Below are 19,789 nucleotides of genomic sequence, written 5' to 3' on the forward strand. Positions count from 1 at the left end.
GGCGACGTTTTTGATCTTGTGATGTTCAGGAACATTAACCAAACACCCGAGCTTCCCCAACAGTTTTTGTCTATCGCATTGTCCAATTTCATCGATATCTTGTGACCCCGACGAGATTAAAGCCCTGTTTGGCCCAATATAGCAGGCTTCTAGCGGGTTTCTTCCCCACCACGTCTATAACAAGTCACCTGAAGCCACTGTAACCGACCCGGTTTTTAGTGGGTTTCCTAGGTCTTTCCCTTGCTCTGCCTCTCCTCAGCCGGTCCCTGCAGCGCAACGAGGAAGTCGCGAGCGCCTGACGTTGGTTTCCTTCCAGGTTTCGTTTCTCATTCCCCCCACGATCGCTCATTCTCATTCCCATCTCACCCACCCAACCCAACCCTTTCACTCCGCTTCAACACTAAATCGTCACCGTCATCGTTATTGTCTCTTTCTTTTGTTTCTTTTCCTGAGTTTGAATAATTATTGTTTCTGCGGCCCTTGGCCGTTTACTTCATTCGATGCTTCTTTGACATATCCGTCTTATCACCGACCAGCGCCATGGAGCGTAATCACATGCTTCCGAGCGATGGTGAGACCGAGTCTCGCCATCCCCTCGGACCACCACCTGCTCGACCGTCACCTTCTCTAATGGCATTATCCCCTCCGGCTTATTCGAATCTCGCGATACCTAACTCAAGGGAATTCCCTGATGTCCCTACAGCGGACCCATCGACCTTTTTACCACCTCTAGCTCGTGCTGGAGCCGACAACGACATAAAACTGCCCTCAATCAGCTCTCTCCGAAGTGAAATGACCCTCGAGCCGCCGCGAGCATGGGGTCCTTTACCACCAATGCCCCCGAATCATGCGATACCCATGGGTCTTCAATCTATCGATAGCCCCACTCGAATGGATCTTGATGCGAGCAGCAACAGTGCTATTAGTGCTGCATCACCCGATCGACTTTTGGATGCGAGAGCTGGAAGCGTCAGTCTTGACGATCCCGATGTACGACTGGCAGCCGAAGCGCTTGGAGATTTGAGAGCAGGTGTGTTTCTTTCATACATCCATTGACTATTACTAACCGTTGTAGATTTTATATCATCGCCACCCCACACGAATTCGTCGCTTCCAATCAGCCCACCATCCCACGGACTTCAGAATGGATCGCAACCTCAACAACCGGAACCGCTTCTGTCTCTTTTGACGACAACTCATCCTCTACTGGCTAGCACCATCGAGGGTGCTACCTCTGCGTATGGAGGCGCCAAGAACTTTTCACCACGCTTTCGATCAGGCGCCGAATATGTTGAAGGATATTTGACACCAATTGCAAACACTGTTGGCTCTGTTGGTCGAGTCACTGGTGTTGAGGGTGGTGTTCGATGGTTCTTGGGTGCTGGACGACGACAAAATAGCTCAACATCTGATCTCGAAACTGGCAACAGCAAGAAACGTCGCAAGGTGGATAGCGAGGACGAAGCAGTCAGCAACAAACGATTTGAAAGTGAAGGGATGCAGCAGATGTCTGATGAGCTTGATGACGCCTTTTCACCGTCTTCAAGGACCCTTTCTCGTCGCATGTCAACCACAAGCACTATTGATACTCTTCCTGCATATGATGAAATGCGATCCCCTGCATATACCGAGACGGATGGTCAAAATTCCCCTCGCCCAACTTCCCGACCCAACAGTGCATGGCAGTCACGTCTTATTATGTCAACTTCTGGCTTGAGTGTAGCCATGAGTGAGGAAAGTTTACGAAGTCTCAAATATTGTCTCCAATGGCTTCGATGGGCCAATGACCACATTTCTCGCGTCATCATGGCATTGAAGACAACTCTGGAACAGTATGAAAAGGTTCAGCCACAAGAAGGATCCGAGAAACAAGTTGGTCAAGGGTCTGAGACAGAATCTCGAACTGTACTTGCAGCTCGTATTTCGAGTCTTAGGAGTGACGTTCTCAAGACTCTTCGTGATGCTATCAACACTGTTTCAAAATACGCAGGAGGCGCATTGCCTGAAAACGCACGAGTCCTTGTGCGACGTCATCTCACCAGTTTGCCCCAGCGATTCCGCATTGCTACCATGTCGGACAGAAACCCCAACGGTCAACAAGACAGCGACTCTGCTCTGACTGAAGGTGCACAAAAGGTCTTGGTTTTGGCCAAGGAGGGCTTGGACATGGTCGTCCAAGTCAGTGGTGTTGTTGACGGAACAATCGTTAGCGCTGAATCATGGCTCGACCGCATGGGCAAGCGACGGGCTCAAGATGAAAAGCCAATGCTGCCTCAAACAGAGCCCAGCGGCGATGTCAAGATGGGTTGATCGGAGTATATGAAGTCTGGTACAAACCGAAAACAAAAGGTAGTTCCTACCAACAAAAGGATGGACGGCTGAACAAATCTGGCGAGTTCCAATACCACGTGGAGCGTCGCATTTTTGCATTTCTTTGACGAGGAGCGTTGAGCTGGATCTATATAACCGAGTTGCCATATTTGCCACTTCTATTCTTTCTTGTTCTTTTTTCTTTTGTTATTTTATTCACCTTTGCCTTTTGGATGGCGTAATGGTGGCTTCATAGCACAAATATGAGCTGGTTGCGAAGGCGTTCTTGACATTACTTATTGCGGTCCTCGTTCAACCAACTGTCTATTACTTCGCAATGGCTACAACAACACATGAACAATAACAAGTCACAACGAGTGTTGCATCTTGAACTCGTATTTGACGATCTTGAATACAAGTAATACGACTCGATTTGATCTGAACATTCACGGCCCGAGCAACTACTCGCCAGCAATGCATGGTACTAATATATTCGTGCCTTTATTAAACCGCCAATATCCCATTGACTTGATTGTATGTTGGGGACGTCTATCCTTGTGCCATGCCTGGCTCAAGTCTGCAGTTGATGCATATCGGCATGTTTCTCGGTGCTCATGTCGAAAAGCGAGCAGATAGAGTCGTGTGGCATTTCCAGGCTTAGCCGTTGACTATTGTGTTTTGTTGTGGCTAAGATTGGTTAGCAACAGGAATCAGAGACTGGACAAGTTTACTCACAATGCTTGGTATTTCAGTATCTAATCCTAATGGGTTGCTCTAAGATGAGGCTACGCGAATCAAGCTATCAGACTTTGAGGAACACCCCCATCAATCAAGTTACCGACCAGTTCATAATGGCAGGTGATGCCATAACCCTTGCCTTATTACGATCTGAAGGTTGTTGTTTTCGGCTGCTTTAAGGGTTGTTTTAATGTCTATTGTTTTGAGCTAAGGCCCATAGTAATAGTAAATAAATGCAGTGTCTCGTGTGGGCAAGAGGTGAGCTACTGGCGAAGGACAGCAGGATGACAGATGCTGGCTCGTCACATGCAAAGACATCTTCTCGAATACAATCTCGATGGTGAGTCTGAGCCAAATCAAGCTAACTATGCAGTTTAGAATCGAATTCATCCGACATGCACACGCCAGAGACCAACCTCGGTCTTTATGGCCAGCTCGCTATCTCAGCTAGACAAATGCTTGTGTGCCCTGCCGAGGTTGCCTTTGTTCAGTTGACCATTGGCAAGTCTGACTGCATGGCAAGCTCCATTTCTCTGACTTGGTGAACAGACTGTCCCTCTCTACAACAGCAACGACAGTCTTGCGACTTATGTACGAGTTGTGGATCGTCAAAGCACCCAGAAGCAGGACCAGAAGGACGATTTGTCAGGTTGCAATACCGCTACCCTAAAACTAGACGCGAGAGTGACATAAGAATTACGACTTTCAATCACTTATGGAGAAGTTTAAGTTTTGCGATACTTGCCATCTTTTGGGGCACGTGTTGTCTACGAGGCAATTGTGGACGATTATCTGAGTCAAATGGGATTCCTACACCCCCGTCAACCTCATCTTTAATATTTCGCCAATCGATTCCGACATAGCGGTCGTCTACGTCACCCGATCAGCATCGGCCTGTCGGGAGTTTCCACGCTAAATCTCTAGCCAGGTCATCAAACCCTGCTATCTCCATCTCTAGCCAGCTTCCATTCTAAGCTTCGAGATCGTGATTGCAGCTCTTTCTAAAGTCTTAGTGACGACGGGATACCCAATTAAGCCTCAGAATGATGGGCGAAACCGTTGATGCGTTCGGTGCAATTATGATGCTTCCCGACTGTCGGAGCATTTGAACCGTCGAGCGTCATAGACATTTGACTTACAAGACGTCATTAACAAGAGGTCAAAGAGACGTTAACAAGAGGCCAAAGAGAGGAAGAAAGTTGTATAAATACTGCTGGACGAAAGAACCTTGATAGACGATCTACATCACTATTCACTTTTATTCCGTCTAATTCATCCTACTTTGCCAAAATGGGTTACCCTGATACTTTCGAAGGCTTCTGCGTCGACAGCCCCAAATCATGGAACAAGTTCGAGAAGCAAACCCTTACACCCAAGACCTGGGGAGATCGCGATATTGATGTCGAGATCGAATGCTGCGGTGTCTGCGGCTCTGATGTTCACACCGTCACTGGCGGCTGGGGAGACTTTGAAGGTCCTCTCTGCGTTGGTCACGAAGTCGTTGGCAAGGCTGTCCGAGTCGGCGACAAGGTCAGCGATATCAAGGTTGGCGACCGTGTTGGTGTTGGTGCTCAGGTTTCTTCTTGCCTCAAGTGCAAGCTCTGCAACAACAAGAACGAAAACTACTGTCCTGATATGGTCGACACTTATAACTGCAAATACCCTGATGGCAGTGTCGCTCATGGTGGTTTCGCTTCTCATATCCGTGCTCACGAGTACTTTACCTTTAAGATTCCTGATGCTCTCAAGAGCGAGGAGGTCGCTCCTCTTCTCTGCGCTGGTATCACCACTTACTCTCCTCTTGTGAGAGCAAACGTTGGTCCAGGCAAGGTCGTTGCCGTTCTTGGTATTGGTGGTCTCGGTCACATGGGTATCCAATGGGCCAAGGCTCTGGGTGCAGAGGTCTACGCCATGACACACTCCCCCTCCAAGGTCGACGACGCAAAGAAGCTAGGCGCAAAGGAAGTCATCGTCACCTCTGAAGAAGGATGGGCCGACAAGTACAAATTCACCTTTGACTTTATCCTCAACTGTGCCGACATGACACACCAATTCGACATGAACGCCTACATGGGTACACTCAACATTGGCGGCGAGTTCCACAACGTTGGTCTTCCCGACGAACCTCTTCCTCAGTTTACTGCTGGTACCTTTGCTGGCAATGCTGGTAAGATTACTGGTAGCCATCTCGGTAACAATCAGGAGATGAATGCCATGCTTAAGCTTGCTGCTGAGAAGAATATTGTTTCTTGGGTTGAGACGATTGACATTTCCGAGAAGGGATGTGCTGAGGCGATTGAGCGTGTAAAGGAGAATAAGGTGCGTTACCGATTTACCTTGACTGGATTTGAAAAGGTGTTTAAGAAGGATTAATTATAATTTATAATAATACATTACTTGAATATTATTTACATTGTGTTTAGTTGAATGATGTTTGCTTGGACAGTACTTGAGTGATTCGATGCGAAAAGAATAATTAATCACAATTGCTTGATGTACAGTAGATGGCAGATTACTTATTATTATTCATGACTATTCATTATTTAAGCACCAATGGCCTTGAGAATGGCCTTGCCAACAGCGTGAGCAGAAGCAGGGTTTTGACCAGTAATGACCTGTCCATCAACAACCAGCTTCTCAGCCCAGTCATCAGCCTTGACATACTTTCCACCAACACGCTTAATCTCATCCTCAAGAAGAACAGGCATGGCGCTAGTCAAACCAACAGCATCCTCCTCAGAGTTGCTGAAACCAGTAGCCTCACGTCCCTCAAGAAGAGGCTTTCCATCAATCTTGACCTGAGTAAAGACAATAGGTCCGTGGCACACGGAAGCAACAGGCTTGCCAGCCTTGTAAAACTCCTCGATGAGCTTGATGGAAGTCTCATCGTTGACGAGATCGAACATGGGGCCGTGACCGCCGGGGTAGAAGATGGCGTCGTACTCGGATGACTTGCCGAGGAATTCCTTGAGCGGGGCGGTTTGCTCCCAGACTTGCTTCTTCTCGTTGAGGAACTTTACTGATTCCTCATCGGCCTTGAACATCTCGACGGAGGCTTGGTCGAGGGGAGCTTCACCGCCTGCGGGAGAGGCAGTGACGATCTCGACGCCGGCGTTGACGAGATCGTAGTAAGGGTGAGCGAGCTCAGGCTGTTATTGTTAGAATAGTGAATTGAATGTGATGGAGGTGAGACGTACCAAGTACCAGCCGGTAGGGTTGCCATTGTTCATCTTTGACTGGCTAGTCAGAACGACGAGAACCTTGGGAGCCATATTGAATATATTTGGATTGGGTATTTGGTAAGTAAGTGTGAGTGTTATTGAGATGAATGATATGAATATGAATTAAAAAATCGTGACGCAGTTCAAGACCTTTATATAAACTTCTCTCTCCCCCGCCTCCACAGAACCCTTGCAGCAAAGTCGGACCAATTCGAAACCGTTTATGCTTCACACGTTCCAGAATGACAAACTCTTCCGTTGAAACTTCTGACGTCAGACTAACTGGGGCGTCTATCAGTCTATTCTCGGCACTTACGCCCGTGTAGTACCGGACTATCGTGTGGGGCACGCCGGGGTTCAGTACCTCGGTGCTGCCGATGAGCTGACGTTTGAGGACAGTTTTTTTTTTTTTTACTACGAAGATCTTAAACAAGAACAAGAATAAGAATCTTGTAGAAGATTGAAGGGTCCACATTGAATGCATTGATAAGCATGAATAGATGGTTTTTGGTGGATCCAGTACTCAACTTAAAGCATCAAGCGGGACTACTAACACGTGTAGATATGCCTGCAGCGGTAAACGGACTTAAGGTGTCAGCTTGAATCATGTAGTACAGAAAGACTGACACGAATATCGAATGCTTCTAGTGGATCTTACGTAAAGCATGAAGCGGGTATTAACTACAGAAAAGGGTTATAAACTAGCCACGATTGTGGAGGAGGAAAAATAGCAGACTGGGTTTGGCAGTTAAAGAGTTACAGAATGTTGAATAGAGTTATTCGTGATTCACGATTAACATGTAATCAACGGCTTCATAGGTAGTTCAGTTTCAGTTACAGCAAACAGTGACAAGTTCATTCATGCCTGTTCTAAGTCACGGCCACAACGCCAAACCATGCAACGCCAGAGACTGACTCAATCATCTTCTTCCTCTACCACCTCCTGGCATCCCAGGCATACCGGGCATACCACCACCGCCGCCCATACCCATCTGTTGCATCATGGCTTGCATATCCATACCGCCAGGCATACCGGGCATACCACCTCCTCCTCCACCACCAAGCATCTTCATCAAGCTTCCCATATCAGGCATACCTCCGGCGCCGCCTGCACCTCCCATACTCTGTAGTCTCTTTTGCATGGCTGCTAATTGTTGTGCCTTGTTACCACCGCCCATAGCTTGTTGTGCTCTCTGCATGTTCTTCATGTTACCACCCATCTTCTTGGCCATACCAGCCATCATTCGCTGTTGGGTAAGGAGATCTTCAACTTCTCGTACTGATGTTCCCGAACCACGGGCAATTCGTGTCATTCGAGTCGGTTGATCGATAAGTATCTTGCCGTCCGAGTCGAGTTCCTTGTCAGTCATGGAATCGCAGATATAGATCATTCGCTTGAGTTTGGCACCACCCTCCTCATCGTCCATACCCTGCATCATGTTGCCCATACCAGGAATCATACCAGCCATCTTTGATAGAGGACCCATCTTCATAATATTGGAAAGCTGATCCCTCAAATCGCGGACTGTAAAGATACCCTCCTGGATATGCTTGATGGTGTCTTTCTGGTTGAGGTTGAGACTTTGAACGTGCTCCATCAATCCAGCCATGTCGCCCATGCCAAGCAACTTTTGCACGAATTGTTGAGGGGCAAACTTTTCGAAATCCATCATGTGTTCACCAGTACCGATAAAGACAATGGGAGTGTGTGTGGCTGCGACAGCAGAAATAGCACCACCTCCGTGTGCATGACCGTCCGTCTTCGTGATAATGATGGCTCCGAAATCAGCAGCTTCCTTGAAAGCCTTTGCTTGCGACTCGGCCTGTTGACCAATTGATGCGTCGAGAACCATGATCGTTTCGTCGGGCTTGATGGCTTCTTGGATGTCCACCATCTCCTGGAACAGAGCAGACTCTTGTCGGTGGCGACCTGACGTATCGACAATGATAACTTCGAATTTCTCCTTCCTGAATTGTTCGACACCAGCGCGGGCGACCTCGGCGGGGTCAGTCTCGGTAAGGGAACCATAGTACGGAATCTTGGCCTTTGTAGCGTTCTGCTTCAACTGATCAAAAGCACCAGCTCTGAAGGTATCCGCACAGACCAAACAAGCCTTGAAACCTCTGGACTGGTAGTGTCGCGCGAGTTTTGTACAAGTCGTAGTCTTTCCGGCACCCTGAAGACCAACAAACATGATAACATTGCTCTTGCCCTTCTTTGGTCTAAACGGTTCGGCGTGGGGATCGACGAGTTTGACTAGTTCATCGAAGACGGCTTTTTGGATGAGGCGCTTCTTGTTAACGGCAGGAGGGAGTTCTTTAAAGTTGACTGTCGTTTTGATGGACTTTCGTAGCTGACCGACCAGTTTCACGTTGACGTCTGCTTCGAGTAGAGCGGCGCAAATCTCCTTGAGCATGCCATCGAAGGCCTGAATAGACAGCTAGTTAGCAAGCAGGGTGGCGAATTGAGAGGGTCGGTCGTACCTTTTCATCGAGGTTTTGCTCTCGTGTGAGGTTTGTGACCGCCGCGTTAATGCGACGGCCGAGATCTTGAAGAACCATGGCGTTTAATTAATTGCGACTTGAATGTCGCGGGGTATCTGATGATGGAGGATGAGTGTGGCCACGATCAAGATGTGGAGGTGGGGTTCTGTCGGGTAGAGTTTATCCGGCAAGGCGCTGCAGGGTAATTACAGCGTTAATGTATGTTATAATAGGGTTCCCCAGTTGATCCTATCGAGGAGGTAGAATTTGGAGGTTATATATATATGTATATATACCTAACCAGATAGTTTATACTAACCCTCTAGCTTCAGGCTTCCGGAATATTAACTGTAACTTTATAGATTTAACTTTTTATACCATCCTCGCGGATATGAACGCTGCACATGCGAGTTCCAGATTCGGTATGGTAGCTCACAGTAACAACATTTTGGGTCTCGCTCTTGTCCTTGCTAGATGTGTGCGGAGTTGTACCTCTAAGGCGCGGCAATCAGTAAGAGCCTTGAGAACTTGACATACTGGATAACCGCAACTAAGTATGAACTGCTGGAGCTTACTCACTGGATTCGAGCTTCAGTTACACGAGGGTACTAGAGTCACAATAGGTTAGTTTGGTGTTGCTCGTGAACTCGGACCCAGTCTCTAACCTTTTGTTCAATGGCATTGCTGGCTACCTCTACACCATCAGAGAAAGCAGAACCAGCCGCTGTCTGAAGTTGATCTAGAGAAATAGCTCTGTAATTAACGAGACGGCTAGTGGGTAGCAGAAAAAATGGCCTCCTAAGTCTTAGGGTATAAAAATAAGTGGTCTAAGGACTATAGCCTAAGGAGCATAAAGTGACCCGCTAATTTCGTCTCTTATGCTTCGAGCGGCCAACTTTTCTGGTACCCTGATGTACAGATACTAAATATTGTCTGCCAGGTCAGCCAATTCAAGACTTTTGGACTTCGATTTTACGTCCACGCTGACATCCGGCGCTTGCCTTCTTTCTGCTATGTTTCTTTATACTGCTTTACGATGAAATGGACGATTCGCGCACTTCAATGTCGCCCTCGTATATTGCTTCATCCGCAAAGGACAGCCCCTTTTGTCTGTTCTAATAGTTGCGGCCCTCAACTAAGAATCTGGCGGCGGAACATGATGACCCCTCCGACAAAGGAGAACTTCCATCGCGTGCTAGATACGACACCTATTGAAGAGGAGCTTCTTCCTGGATATAAGCCGGAGTACTACTATCCCGTTACAACATCAGTATAGATCTGGGATCTTTTGGAAGGCAAGCGGCTTTTTAATGCGAAGAAGGACGGCTTCTTGATGATGAACAACACTTGGCGGAAATGGTGTCTCTGATGGGCAACCCGCCGCCCGAGTTCTTGCAACGCAGCGATATCTGCGCGAGGTTCTTCAACGATGCTGGTGAGCTTTTCCTTTCACTATCACACCATAATCTGCATACAACTAATACCGTATGATAGGCAATTGGAAAGGCTCCGTTCCTATCCTGGACCAGTCCTTTGAAGATTGCATAACCCAGGTTCAAGGGGAGGATAAAGAGCTGCTGCTTGGATTTGTGCGCAGCGTGCTTTGTTGGTTGCCTGAGAAGAGGCCGACAGCCGAGGAGATGGCATATGATGAATTTCTCATGCAAGCATACTTTGCCGCACAGTCGAAACGATAATTTATATAGTTTTTCAACATTATATAGCTATCGTCTCGAGCCGATGTTATCATTAATATCATGTTAGACCTCTCACATCATGTTTAAAAGCACCCCTCCTGCGTAGGTAGTAATTACCTTTTAGGGTAATTATAGCCTGGAAGATGTACATATAAGAAGATAAGAGACGACAAGTTCAACATCGCAGTATCGTCAGATCAATTAACACAATCATGGGTCGTCACAATTTACAGTATCCCAAAGACTCCGTCAATACCATCAAACGGTACAAGGTCCATGGAGTCTATGATCTCGAGACTGTCCACAGTATCGTCAACACATGTCCAATACTTCATGTCTCATTCAATTCACCATCTCAACCATTCCCAGTCGTACTTCCGATGATAGGACAGCTGGGGTCATTTGATCGCCCCAGTGCTGATCTGGGCGATCCCTTGGAACTTTACCTACACGGTTACGTATCATCGCGAATAATGAACCTCGCCCAATCCTCAACAGTCGACGGAGAAGAGGTCCAAGGAATGCCAGTCTGTGTCGCAGCATCCCACGTTGACGGACTTGTCTTGACTCTAGCAACTTTTTCGCACAATTACAACTATCGCTCTGCAATGCTCTTCGGATACGCAACCACCGTGAAGTCAGACGAAGAGAAGCTGTACGCTATGGAACTGATATCCAACAGTGTGGTGACCGATCGATGGAGGCATACCCGACAACCACCTCTGGCGTCGGAAATGCAAAGCACCAACATCTTGAAGGTCAAAATTGTCTCGGCCAGTGCCAAGATCAGCGCGGGTTCGACTACAGATGACAAAAGTGACATGGAAAACAATGAACTGGTTAACTCGACATGGACAGGAGTGCTGCCGGTGTATCAAACAATTGGGGATCCCATCCCAGGACCGTACAACACAGCCCAAGTTCCCGATCATGTTGGCAATTTCGTGACGGGTACAAACGATGAACGAAAGCAAAGGTCTTTGAGGGCGGCAGAGGGTGAGAGGCGGGCATCATAGGTGAATATCATGACAACGATCAGTAAATCCTTCATTCCGACACTATTTTGAGTTCAATATTCTGAACCAGTTGGCTAGTTACATTATAGTGAACCCCTCCAAAATGCACCCATAATTCTCAATCATCTTGGACATGTAGCGCCGCCGATGCCTCGGCATCCATCAGACCTTTCTCCCGTGTCGACCTCGACCAGAACGGTTTTGATTCCGAGGCTTCCAACGACTGTCGTGGTCGTAATTCTCATCACCTCTCATTTGTACAATCCTTCCACTGGTTCTAATCATCTGGAACACTTCCTTGAACATACGCTGGTTTGTTCGCCCATCCCAGTCAAAGTCTTCAGAGGAGCTGTGTTGTTGGTAGGTCGACGTATCGATGTCGCCGAAGATTAGAAGGCTCGATTTCTGACGTGTCAACGCCACGTTGAGACTTCGTTGTTCTGCGACAGTCAACGGACCAGTTTGTGCGTTAACGCACAAGGCTAACACAACAATCTGAGCCTCACGGCCCTGAAACAGGTTGAAGGATGTAAACTCTACACCCTTTAACGCGTGTTCCTTTCTGAACCTTCTCCCGAGTGCTCCAATGTTTGCTCGGTATGGAGTCAGAACGACAATGTCCTCAGGAAGCAGCTTTAGCTTCCAAATCATTTTGACGAGAAACTCGGCAATAAGGTCAGCTTGCCTCAGATTAAGGCGAGAAAGGCTGTCTTCGTACTCCCTGCATGGACAATTGACACAGTTGAAGAAAACCGGCTGTATCGTGTTTTCAGGCGAGGGCTTCACCTGATAGTTGACCTTAAGATACTCTTCAACTTTCAGTCCAATACCAAAGTTAGTCGGGTGGCATGCGGGGCTGTATTGAAAATGAGGAATCAGACTCTTGTACACAGTCTTCAATGAGAGGTCGAAAAGTCCAACAGTCATTCGATGCTGGGTGTACAGGTGGAAGACGGGCCACCCCAGATGAATAAACCACGAGAGCCAAGAGATGTCTGCAAACTGGGAAAATCGATTGGTGGGGGTACGATCTGGAGCAGGCTGAAAAATCCCTTTAGGCCTATCATGCTTCCTGCGATTTCCATCAAGCCACTCGAAAGCAGTTGCAAGGTGTGGTGCGAGCTGTTTAGGGTCTCCGATGGCAATCATGGGTCGAGGGGTGTTGCCATATACCAATAAGCCATCAGAACAAAACATGGTAGCAGCTTCGTCAAAAACAACCGCCCGGGCTTTTGTTTCATTGAAAGATCGGTAGATCCAGGAAGTGGAAGTTGCGGGAGTGGTCGCTACAATATCTGCACATCCAACCACGAGTTCCATCAGCTGAATCAGGGTTCTTCTGTGCGTGTCCCGTGTGATAATGTGCTGGTAGGCGGAAGGAGGCTTAAAGCCTTTGGCAAGATTCACCAATTGCCGGAATTTCACAAGTCTGGAATCCTTTGGAGACCTATACGAAGACGGCTCAATAAGTGTACTCAACCTCTGTTGAAGATCCCAAAGCTCGGCGTTGTCGTCTTCAGTCAATTGCAGTGCTCTTTCTGATCCTAGTACACGCAGTGTCCACCAGCACAAGGAACGGCTGAACTTCCAAGGGTGTGGGTTGAAAATAGCATCCTCATTGAAGGGTTGACCGAGCAAAGCCATTGTGCAATTCTCGACCTCGGTACTGAGACTGTATCCCCTCAATAACATAAGGTGCTTCAAGTGAACTTGGGGCAATGTTTCAGCGACCGTCTGAGCCATGCCATCAATGCGTTCGATTATGTTGTCGGTTGCGCCGTTTGAGGCTGCAGTAACGTACACATGCTTAATAGATTCATTAAGACACATGAGTATAACAACGATCGAGGCGAGATGAGATTTCCCGGTGCCAGGGGGAGCAGATACTAGCCCAAGGCCAAGATACAGCCTGCCAAAATATTGCTGTACCCTTTCCCTGTCATCCTGGAAGACCTGACTCAGACAGGCATCTCGGACATCTGTTGGGATGCCGTGAAAAAGGTTGAATACAAGAAAGCTGGCACTCACGCCTTTCTCCACGAGCGACCAGAGACCTTTCCCGATGAGAACCTCGTTAAAAATCGCGTGATTGATGAAGGCGCGGGGAACTGCCTCCATCACTGAGGGCCAGATCTTTGCACTGCTCAAGTAGTTGACAGCGGATACCCGCACTTCGTTCGGGTGGAGATTCAAGTCAACTCGAAATATCACGGTGCTCCTTTTCAACTCGTCACCCGTGCCTTGGTACTCGGGATGACTGTCAGGACAAAAGTTATGGCCGCGTGAGTCATCTACTGGTCGCTTCAGTAGTAGCGGAAGCCGACGCTTAACATTCACTCCGTGAAGATGGTCCGATGAAGCAAACGTTAGATGGGAAGCTTCCCAAGTTACGCTCCAGGGCGCATCTTTCAGTGACTTGAAGGATACTTTCAGCGTGCAGTTGTCTCCTCGAAGCGCACGACGGGCTGCGCGCCAATGTGAGGGTTTCTGTTTCGAAATGTTAGAAGGTGTCGATTCACAGAAATGATCCACTCACGAATACGTTGTCGGGCTCAAGTAAGCACACGAATTCGGTCGTCTTCTCCACGGTTTCCTCGCCGACTCTCTAAATCAGGCATGGCAATTCCATCTCTGCAACCTCTTTCAACGCAGTGTAATAGTCCCAAACGTCTTGGACATGCATCTGCGTGAAAGCTGTGTCTCTTTCGTTTGTGTTCTCAAAGCGGACTGTAGAGCCGAACGCACGACCTCTCAGTTTGGGAATTTGCTCATTGTATCGGGCCATATCCCAGGTGTGTCTAATAAAAGTTAGTACGAGTGAAAATTGAAGGGTGAATGTAGGGTTGAAGCAAGAGCTTGGGCACTTACACTTCTCCGAAGCCATACGGCTCAGGCTTTCGCGGGGCTTTCAAGTTCGGGATGTGGGAATCAAGATAGGTTTCCGTGACAAGAATGGTAAAATTCTTTTTCTGGAGGATTTCGAAAAGGCTAGCAACTCCACAAATCTGGGTATTTTGGTTGACGTATCCATCGACCGTCGCGTTTATGCCGTGGAAGGGGGTTCCGAAGCCGCTGACACGAGAACTACAAGCCTCGTCGTGTGCGGGTGTAAGTGTCACGACTCTGAGATGTTCCATCTCGTCGCTGCTTATAAAATTCCGGAAAGATTGCGTCTCGTCATCGGTCAATTTGCGGATATCGACGTTGCAGCCAGGAAGTTCGATTGTGATGTGGTAAAGACCAGAGGGTGCCATTTCAAGGCCTGGACTATACCAAGCCCACACACTGCGATCAGTATCTCTTCGAAAGGACAGAAGAATACCCTTGTCAGTAACGTTGACAAAAACCGATTTGTCTTTGGTGTCAAGCAAGGGAATGCATTTCCAAACACCTTCGCCCGAAAGGTCAGGGATCAATAGAGCGCATTGCACCTGTCTTGAAGGCTCAGCCATGGTGGAGGATGCTGATGTTGAAGGAGCAAAGGTGGGCAACCCGACCGCGAGTTGAGAGTTGTGAAGGAAAGGAGCGGGGAAGGAGATGAGTGCGAGAGAAAGGGAAGGAATTAAATAGAGTGGATTTCCCCCTCTTTGATTCAGGCAGCAGCTCTGATTCACAGGCAAGTGCTATTGAGGGGTGCAAAAATTAAGCAAAGGCAGTTCAAACTTTTGAACTGACAGTTGCTAGCACTGCGAGCGGCCCAGCTAACTATCTCCTCCGTTTCTCTGGCCCATCACCAGCAGGTAGGTAACTCGTGGATCTTCAACAGTATGTTGTAGATGTACTTTTGCCACACTATTTTACGGCATCCTAGATATCAACATCTTCTAGAGAATATATCTTATCTGACGCATCTGTATATAGGTCGAGGATGTTCTTCTGGAACTGGCCACGAATGCGCCGAGCTCGAGATGCCATTACACTCCGACTCAGCAACTCTGGTGATCTCTTCTTACTCTTCCAACTGTGGCTCACAAAAATACCCTGGCATTCGCGCTTCTCCTCAGCTGTAAACTCGTTACCATTAGCATGGCTGCGCGGCTGCTCGTCTAGTATTGTGTTTTCTTCGGTCGTGTGAGACATGTGTCCGCATTGGTAAGAATAAGCTTCTTCCACAGAGGCTCCTTCCACCGCATATGATTTATTATCACTTCAAAGCGCTCTCCCTTTTCTATCGCAAACACTCGGTCTCCAAAATTGGAAAGGTACTGCAAAGAAAAGGCCCTAGCAGGAGTATCATCCAAGGAGACTGACAGCTGGCTGAGCTGCATAACAATTACAAAGGGGTTCAGGGGAAATAACAGTGAGTCTTATTTCCTTTCAGCTGCCTTCCACGAGCCACAGCAAGATCTGCAGCAAAGAATGTCACTCAAGGGAATGTTCAAGACATGCAGTGTTGAAGACATAAAAAATTAGAGTTGATGTATTAAAGTACAGCCTAGTGAGAAGTGTCTCAAGCTCCCTTGATTTCCGTTGGTGCAAGGAAATTATCGTCGGCAAGGGATACGTACAACAGGGAGGGAGAAGCTATATCTTAACCCCCTCGAACCCATTCTTCCTAACTCGAGTATCTTGTCATCTTTAGTAGGGAAACCAGTTCCTTCTTGTCGCCAACCTCCAACAACCTGCCGTGTATTTTAAGCGGTCTGTTGAAGTACCAAAGCCGTTCATGACTTGATGGCTGCCATTATGGGCTACCTGTATCTGCGTCGAGGAAAAAGGCAGAGGGGCCTTCTACTCGTCATCGGCATTCTAATATCGTTTGGTCTGATCGTGCACTATCGGTCATTGTTTTATTCTCCATCACCTAGTAGAGATCTACTTCTATCAGCAAAGCTACTAGCAGCAGAAGATACGCCACAGATAATGCAACAACTATGGAAGCCTCTACTTCACGATCTCAATGCTACGCACTTCATTACGAAAGAAGGTTATCGCTACACCATTGCAAAGGACAATCATCGCTGGGAGTCGCCTTTGAAGAAAAAGTTGCTCATTCTGGACGTGGACACTCGGCTTGACAGAGGCGCTGGCGCTGTTACGAACAAATCACCCTTATCTCCCAGTGAATTGACAGGGAGGTCAGGTGGCATGATGAATCACTATCTCTACGGTACATTATCTCTCATTCTTCTGGCTTGTAGCAGACTTCTAACATCTCCCCTTGGCAGCTATGATCCACGGCTACGACTATCAATTCATCCGAGCTCCCGACTATTCCAACCGCCATGGAACATGGGTAAAGGTGCCTATGATCAAACAGGCACTAGAGAGCTATGAAACAGTTGTCTTTCTCGATGCCGATGCCGTCTTTGTGTATCCCGAACTTCCCCTGGAATGGTTAATGAGTCTATGGAACATAACAGACAAGACCCTTGTCGCCATGGCTAACGATCCAGATACACCAAAAAATCGTGATGCACAAGGCACGGTGATGATGAACACTGGCTTCATCATCGCTCGACAAAGCGACCGGACCCAGGACCTTTTCCATGATTGGAATCAGTGTCCGACCGACACCAAATATAAAGGTTGTCAAAGGTGGATGAAGGATTGGGCACACGAGCAGGCAGCGTTTTCGAATCATGTTCGCTACGACTATAATTCGACAGATGAAGTGCGCAAGATTCCGCGTCTGGACGGAAATGGAGGTAATGGGGTTTTTGTTCGTCATAATTGGTTTCATAAGGATTCTCCTGCAAATGATTTGCGCGAGCTACTTCTCGATATACTGGTGAAACGGATACAAGCAGGTTTCCATCATGAGCAGAATCAGTTCCTAGACGCAAGTCATTATACGCATCGATTTAATAAACTTGATAGTTGGTAGAAATGGATATATATTAGATAATTGAACCCATTCGTTTTCTTACAGGATCCCAGTGGTTTTGAGATGCAAATGTAAATAAACGAGATGTGCGGAAATAATGCACAATCCTGCGTGTTCGTTCTATGACGATCTAAAACCACCGTTAAAGCTCGACGCCTTTGCATCTTCCCTTCACTTCCACTCCTCCATTCTGAGCAGCACAAAAGCGGATTGACCCCCTGCAATTATTGCTATTCATCGTCATTAGTCCAATACTGATCTCATCGTCCAGAACCCTTTTTATCAAAATGCCAAGAACCGTTCAACGCTCAACTCGCCACATTTCCCAAAACTCGGAACTCTTTAATCTCGAGCATGTCATCCAATCATCGTGACTAGCCAGTCCAAGCGCCACAAGATCAACGACCCTCAAACCCCCCTCGTCTGATACAATCCGAGTCATTGCCTCCACATGGGAAGCCATCGAAACCCTTGCTTGACCGGAATAAAGTTCAGCGCCAATCGCTTAGCGTCGTTGATCTCCAACGGTAGATCCAAGCAAGTCCACGGTCGAAAAGCTTAGCCTTTTTTCCCTTTAAACAGTCGCCTTTTGGCTATTTCTTGATTTCTCCAATTCCTACACAATGCTTGGCCTTGTTTCCATGTCATGTGGAATGCAACAGGTCCCGACTCGAATCGAAATGCTCCTCCGGGGGTTGTCCCTGATTACAACCACCCGGAGGATGTATACTGGACGCTCAATATCGTTTTGACTGTCATTTGTGTGTTTTTTGTTACTGTTTTCTTTCTTGTACGAGTTTATGTCAAGCGTACGATTAATCGCAACATAGGGGTTGAAGATTGTACGTACAAAGTCTATGATGACCATGACCAAGCTGACAATTGTAGGGACATGTATAGTAGCGTTTGTACGACAGCCTCCTATTGTCAGTCAGTTCTTGCTAACTTTTTAGTTCTGTGTAATTATGTATTGTACAACAGTTTTGATGAGTATGTGCGTCCTTCTAAATATATACTCTGCTAACAAGGTAGTGGCCCGATATGGAGCAGGTTATCATGCTTGGGAGATACGCAAACCGGAATACTACAATTGGCTCAAGGTAAGTTACATTATACTCACCCAAAAGCTCATCTGACATTGCCAGTGGTTCTATGCCAGTACTGTTGTGTATATCCCCGCCTCCTTCTTCACCAAAGCGACCATCCTCCTCCTCATGGCACGAGTCTTTGCCGTCGAACCACGAGTCTCCAAGGGAATTCGAATATTCATCTGGGCATTACTAGTCGCATACATCCCGATCCAGATCTTGCGAATCGTCAATTGTTATCCTATCCGAACATATTGGGATCCGAAGGTCAAAAACGCCCACTGCCTCAACCAGCGAAAGATATTCTTCTCGGATTTATCGCTATCAATTGTTACCGACCTCTTAATTCTTCTCGTACCGATACCGTTGACATGCCAACTTAATTTGTCTGTCGGGAAGAGAATCAAGATTGTGTTGCTTCTGGGAGCTGGAGGGATTGCCACAGCTCTGACCGTCTTCCGAGTGGCAAAAGCTGTTGACTTTCTCAACTCTGACGACATTACTGTGGATTATACTCCAATTGCCATTCTAACGTATGTTTTAAGCTAGCATGTCTACTTCTTGTCTAACGTATCCAGGAATCTTGAAATCACCATTGGATTCGTTTGCGCCTGTTTACCTTCACTCAATTTGTTAATTGAACATCATATTCGAAAACGAAGACGACAACGACAAACCCAAACCGATGGCCGCGACCGATCACGAGCTTCTATGATCAAAAGACATTTCAGATGGATGAGTTCTACCACACATAATACACCTCCACAGCCATCTCACCCTCCGAATCGACCTTCAGCTGGAATGATCGACCTGGATGTGGAAATGGCCATGTTGACAGGTCAACCTGTACGATTACGATCAGAGAGAATGAGTAGTACTGAGTCTCTTGGACTTCGGCCACTTGATCATCGGCTTAATTCGGGAGACGGAATACGAGAGGGATGGTTATCCCAGGATCAGGACGACCAAGACGAGTTGCAGGACAGCAAGTTTATCATGAAGATGGTGCAAGATTCGAGAGCCAGGGCAGAAGAAGGAGCGAAAGAATCTTGGTGTCCAGTCTGGGACGGACCGAGAGATCCTTTGGCAAGTCATGGGAGTTGGAAGTATAGCATACGAACGCATTGACGGAGTTTTGTTTAGAAGTTGCATGAAGACACACAATAGACTTGTATATGTATTTGTTGACTCCAAGTTTAACTTGGTCGATGTTGATCATCTAGTTTGCAGCATCCTTGACTATACTTGTCTCTACTGTAACCAGGAGCGGGCATTCATGCTTCCATCTGAGAATATCTGACTTTAGGCAGGTGACTGGCCATTGTTGGGTGCCTGCCCAATAGATATTTCTGTCGCACGATGTGAACTGCGGGGGCTCCTTCACCACTCGTGCCTTCCGTTTGTATGC

At 47.4% G+C, this 19,789-nt stretch overlaps 9 protein-coding genes across 9 annotated transcripts; 6 read left to right on the plus strand and 3 right to left on the minus strand.

Moving 5' to 3' along the window:
- Positions 1-540: 540 nt before the first annotated feature.
- FSST1_000081 (transcription factor Opi1-domain-containing protein) lies at positions 541-2,310 on the plus strand (the record flags this gene model as incomplete). The annotated part of the gene is made up of 2 exons (XM_083234653.1): positions 541-1,030; positions 1,076-2,310. The coding sequence occupies 2 exons, from the start codon at positions 541-543 to the stop codon at positions 2,308-2,310; spliced, it is 1,725 nt and encodes a 574-aa protein (XP_083090263.1).
- A 2,028-nt stretch (positions 2,311-4,338) lies between these two features.
- Positions 4,339-5,421, plus strand: FSST1_000082 (NAD(P)-dependent alcohol dehydrogenase; the record flags this gene model as incomplete). The annotated part of the gene is made up of 1 exon (XM_083234762.1): positions 4,339-5,421. One exon carries the CDS (start codon positions 4,339-4,341, stop codon positions 5,419-5,421), a length of 1,083 nt encoding a protein of 360 aa, XP_083090264.1.
- A 170-nt stretch (positions 5,422-5,591) lies between these two features.
- Positions 5,592-6,320, minus strand: FSST1_000083 (class I glutamine amidotransferase-like protein; the record flags this gene model as incomplete). The annotated part of the gene is made up of 2 exons (XM_083234871.1): positions 5,592-6,197; positions 6,246-6,320. 2 exons carry the CDS (start codon positions 6,318-6,320, stop codon positions 5,592-5,594), a joined length of 681 nt encoding a protein of 226 aa, XP_083090265.1.
- Positions 6,321-7,189: 869 nt separating this feature from the next.
- Positions 7,190-8,831, minus strand: FSST1_000084 (RNA-binding signal recognition particle subunit SRP54; the record flags this gene model as incomplete). Its single annotated transcript, XM_083234981.1, has 2 exons — positions 7,190-8,698; positions 8,754-8,831. The coding sequence occupies 2 exons, from the start codon at positions 8,829-8,831 to the stop codon at positions 7,190-7,192; spliced, it is 1,587 nt and encodes a 528-aa protein (XP_083090266.1).
- A 1,278-nt stretch (positions 8,832-10,109) lies between these two features.
- FSST1_000085 (uncharacterized protein) lies at positions 10,110-10,450 on the plus strand (the record flags this gene model as incomplete). The annotated part of the gene is made up of 2 exons (XM_083235091.1): positions 10,110-10,188; positions 10,248-10,450. The coding sequence occupies 2 exons, from the start codon at positions 10,110-10,112 to the stop codon at positions 10,448-10,450; spliced, it is 282 nt and encodes a 93-aa protein (XP_083090267.1).
- A 212-nt stretch (positions 10,451-10,662) lies between these two features.
- FSST1_000086 (pyridoxamine 5'-phosphate oxidase family protein) lies at positions 10,663-11,466 on the plus strand (the record flags this gene model as incomplete). The annotated part of the gene is made up of 1 exon (XM_083235201.1): positions 10,663-11,466. One exon carries the CDS (start codon positions 10,663-10,665, stop codon positions 11,464-11,466), a length of 804 nt encoding a protein of 267 aa, XP_083090268.1.
- Positions 11,467-11,628: 162 nt separating this feature from the next.
- On the minus strand, positions 11,629-14,918 carry FSST1_000087 (P-loop containing nucleoside triphosphate hydrolase protein; the record flags this gene model as incomplete). Its single annotated transcript, XM_083223809.1, has 4 exons — positions 11,629-13,953; positions 14,003-14,071; positions 14,105-14,264; positions 14,335-14,918. 4 exons carry the CDS (start codon positions 14,916-14,918, stop codon positions 11,629-11,631), a joined length of 3,138 nt encoding a protein of 1,045 aa, XP_083090269.1.
- Positions 14,919-16,152: 1,234 nt separating this feature from the next.
- Positions 16,153-17,293, plus strand: FSST1_000088 (uncharacterized protein; the record flags this gene model as incomplete). Its single annotated transcript, XM_083235419.1, has 2 exons — positions 16,153-16,576; positions 16,635-17,293. The coding sequence occupies 2 exons, from the start codon at positions 16,153-16,155 to the stop codon at positions 17,291-17,293; spliced, it is 1,083 nt and encodes a 360-aa protein (XP_083090270.1).
- A 646-nt stretch (positions 17,294-17,939) lies between these two features.
- FSST1_000089 (uncharacterized protein) lies at positions 17,940-19,509 on the plus strand (the record flags this gene model as incomplete). The annotated part of the gene is made up of 6 exons (XM_083235530.1): positions 17,940-18,135; positions 18,182-18,201; positions 18,247-18,283; positions 18,326-18,393; positions 18,439-18,914; positions 18,960-19,509. 6 exons carry the CDS (start codon positions 17,940-17,942, stop codon positions 19,507-19,509), a joined length of 1,347 nt encoding a protein of 448 aa, XP_083090271.1.
- Positions 19,510-19,789: the final 280 nt, after the last annotated feature.

The sequence above is a fragment of the Fusarium sambucinum genome, chromosome IV, assembly GCF_050947815.1.
Source record: "Fusarium sambucinum isolate potato_lamoka chromosome IV, whole genome shotgun sequence".
NCBI lineage: Eukaryota > Fungi > Ascomycota > Sordariomycetes > Hypocreales > Nectriaceae > Fusarium > Fusarium sambucinum.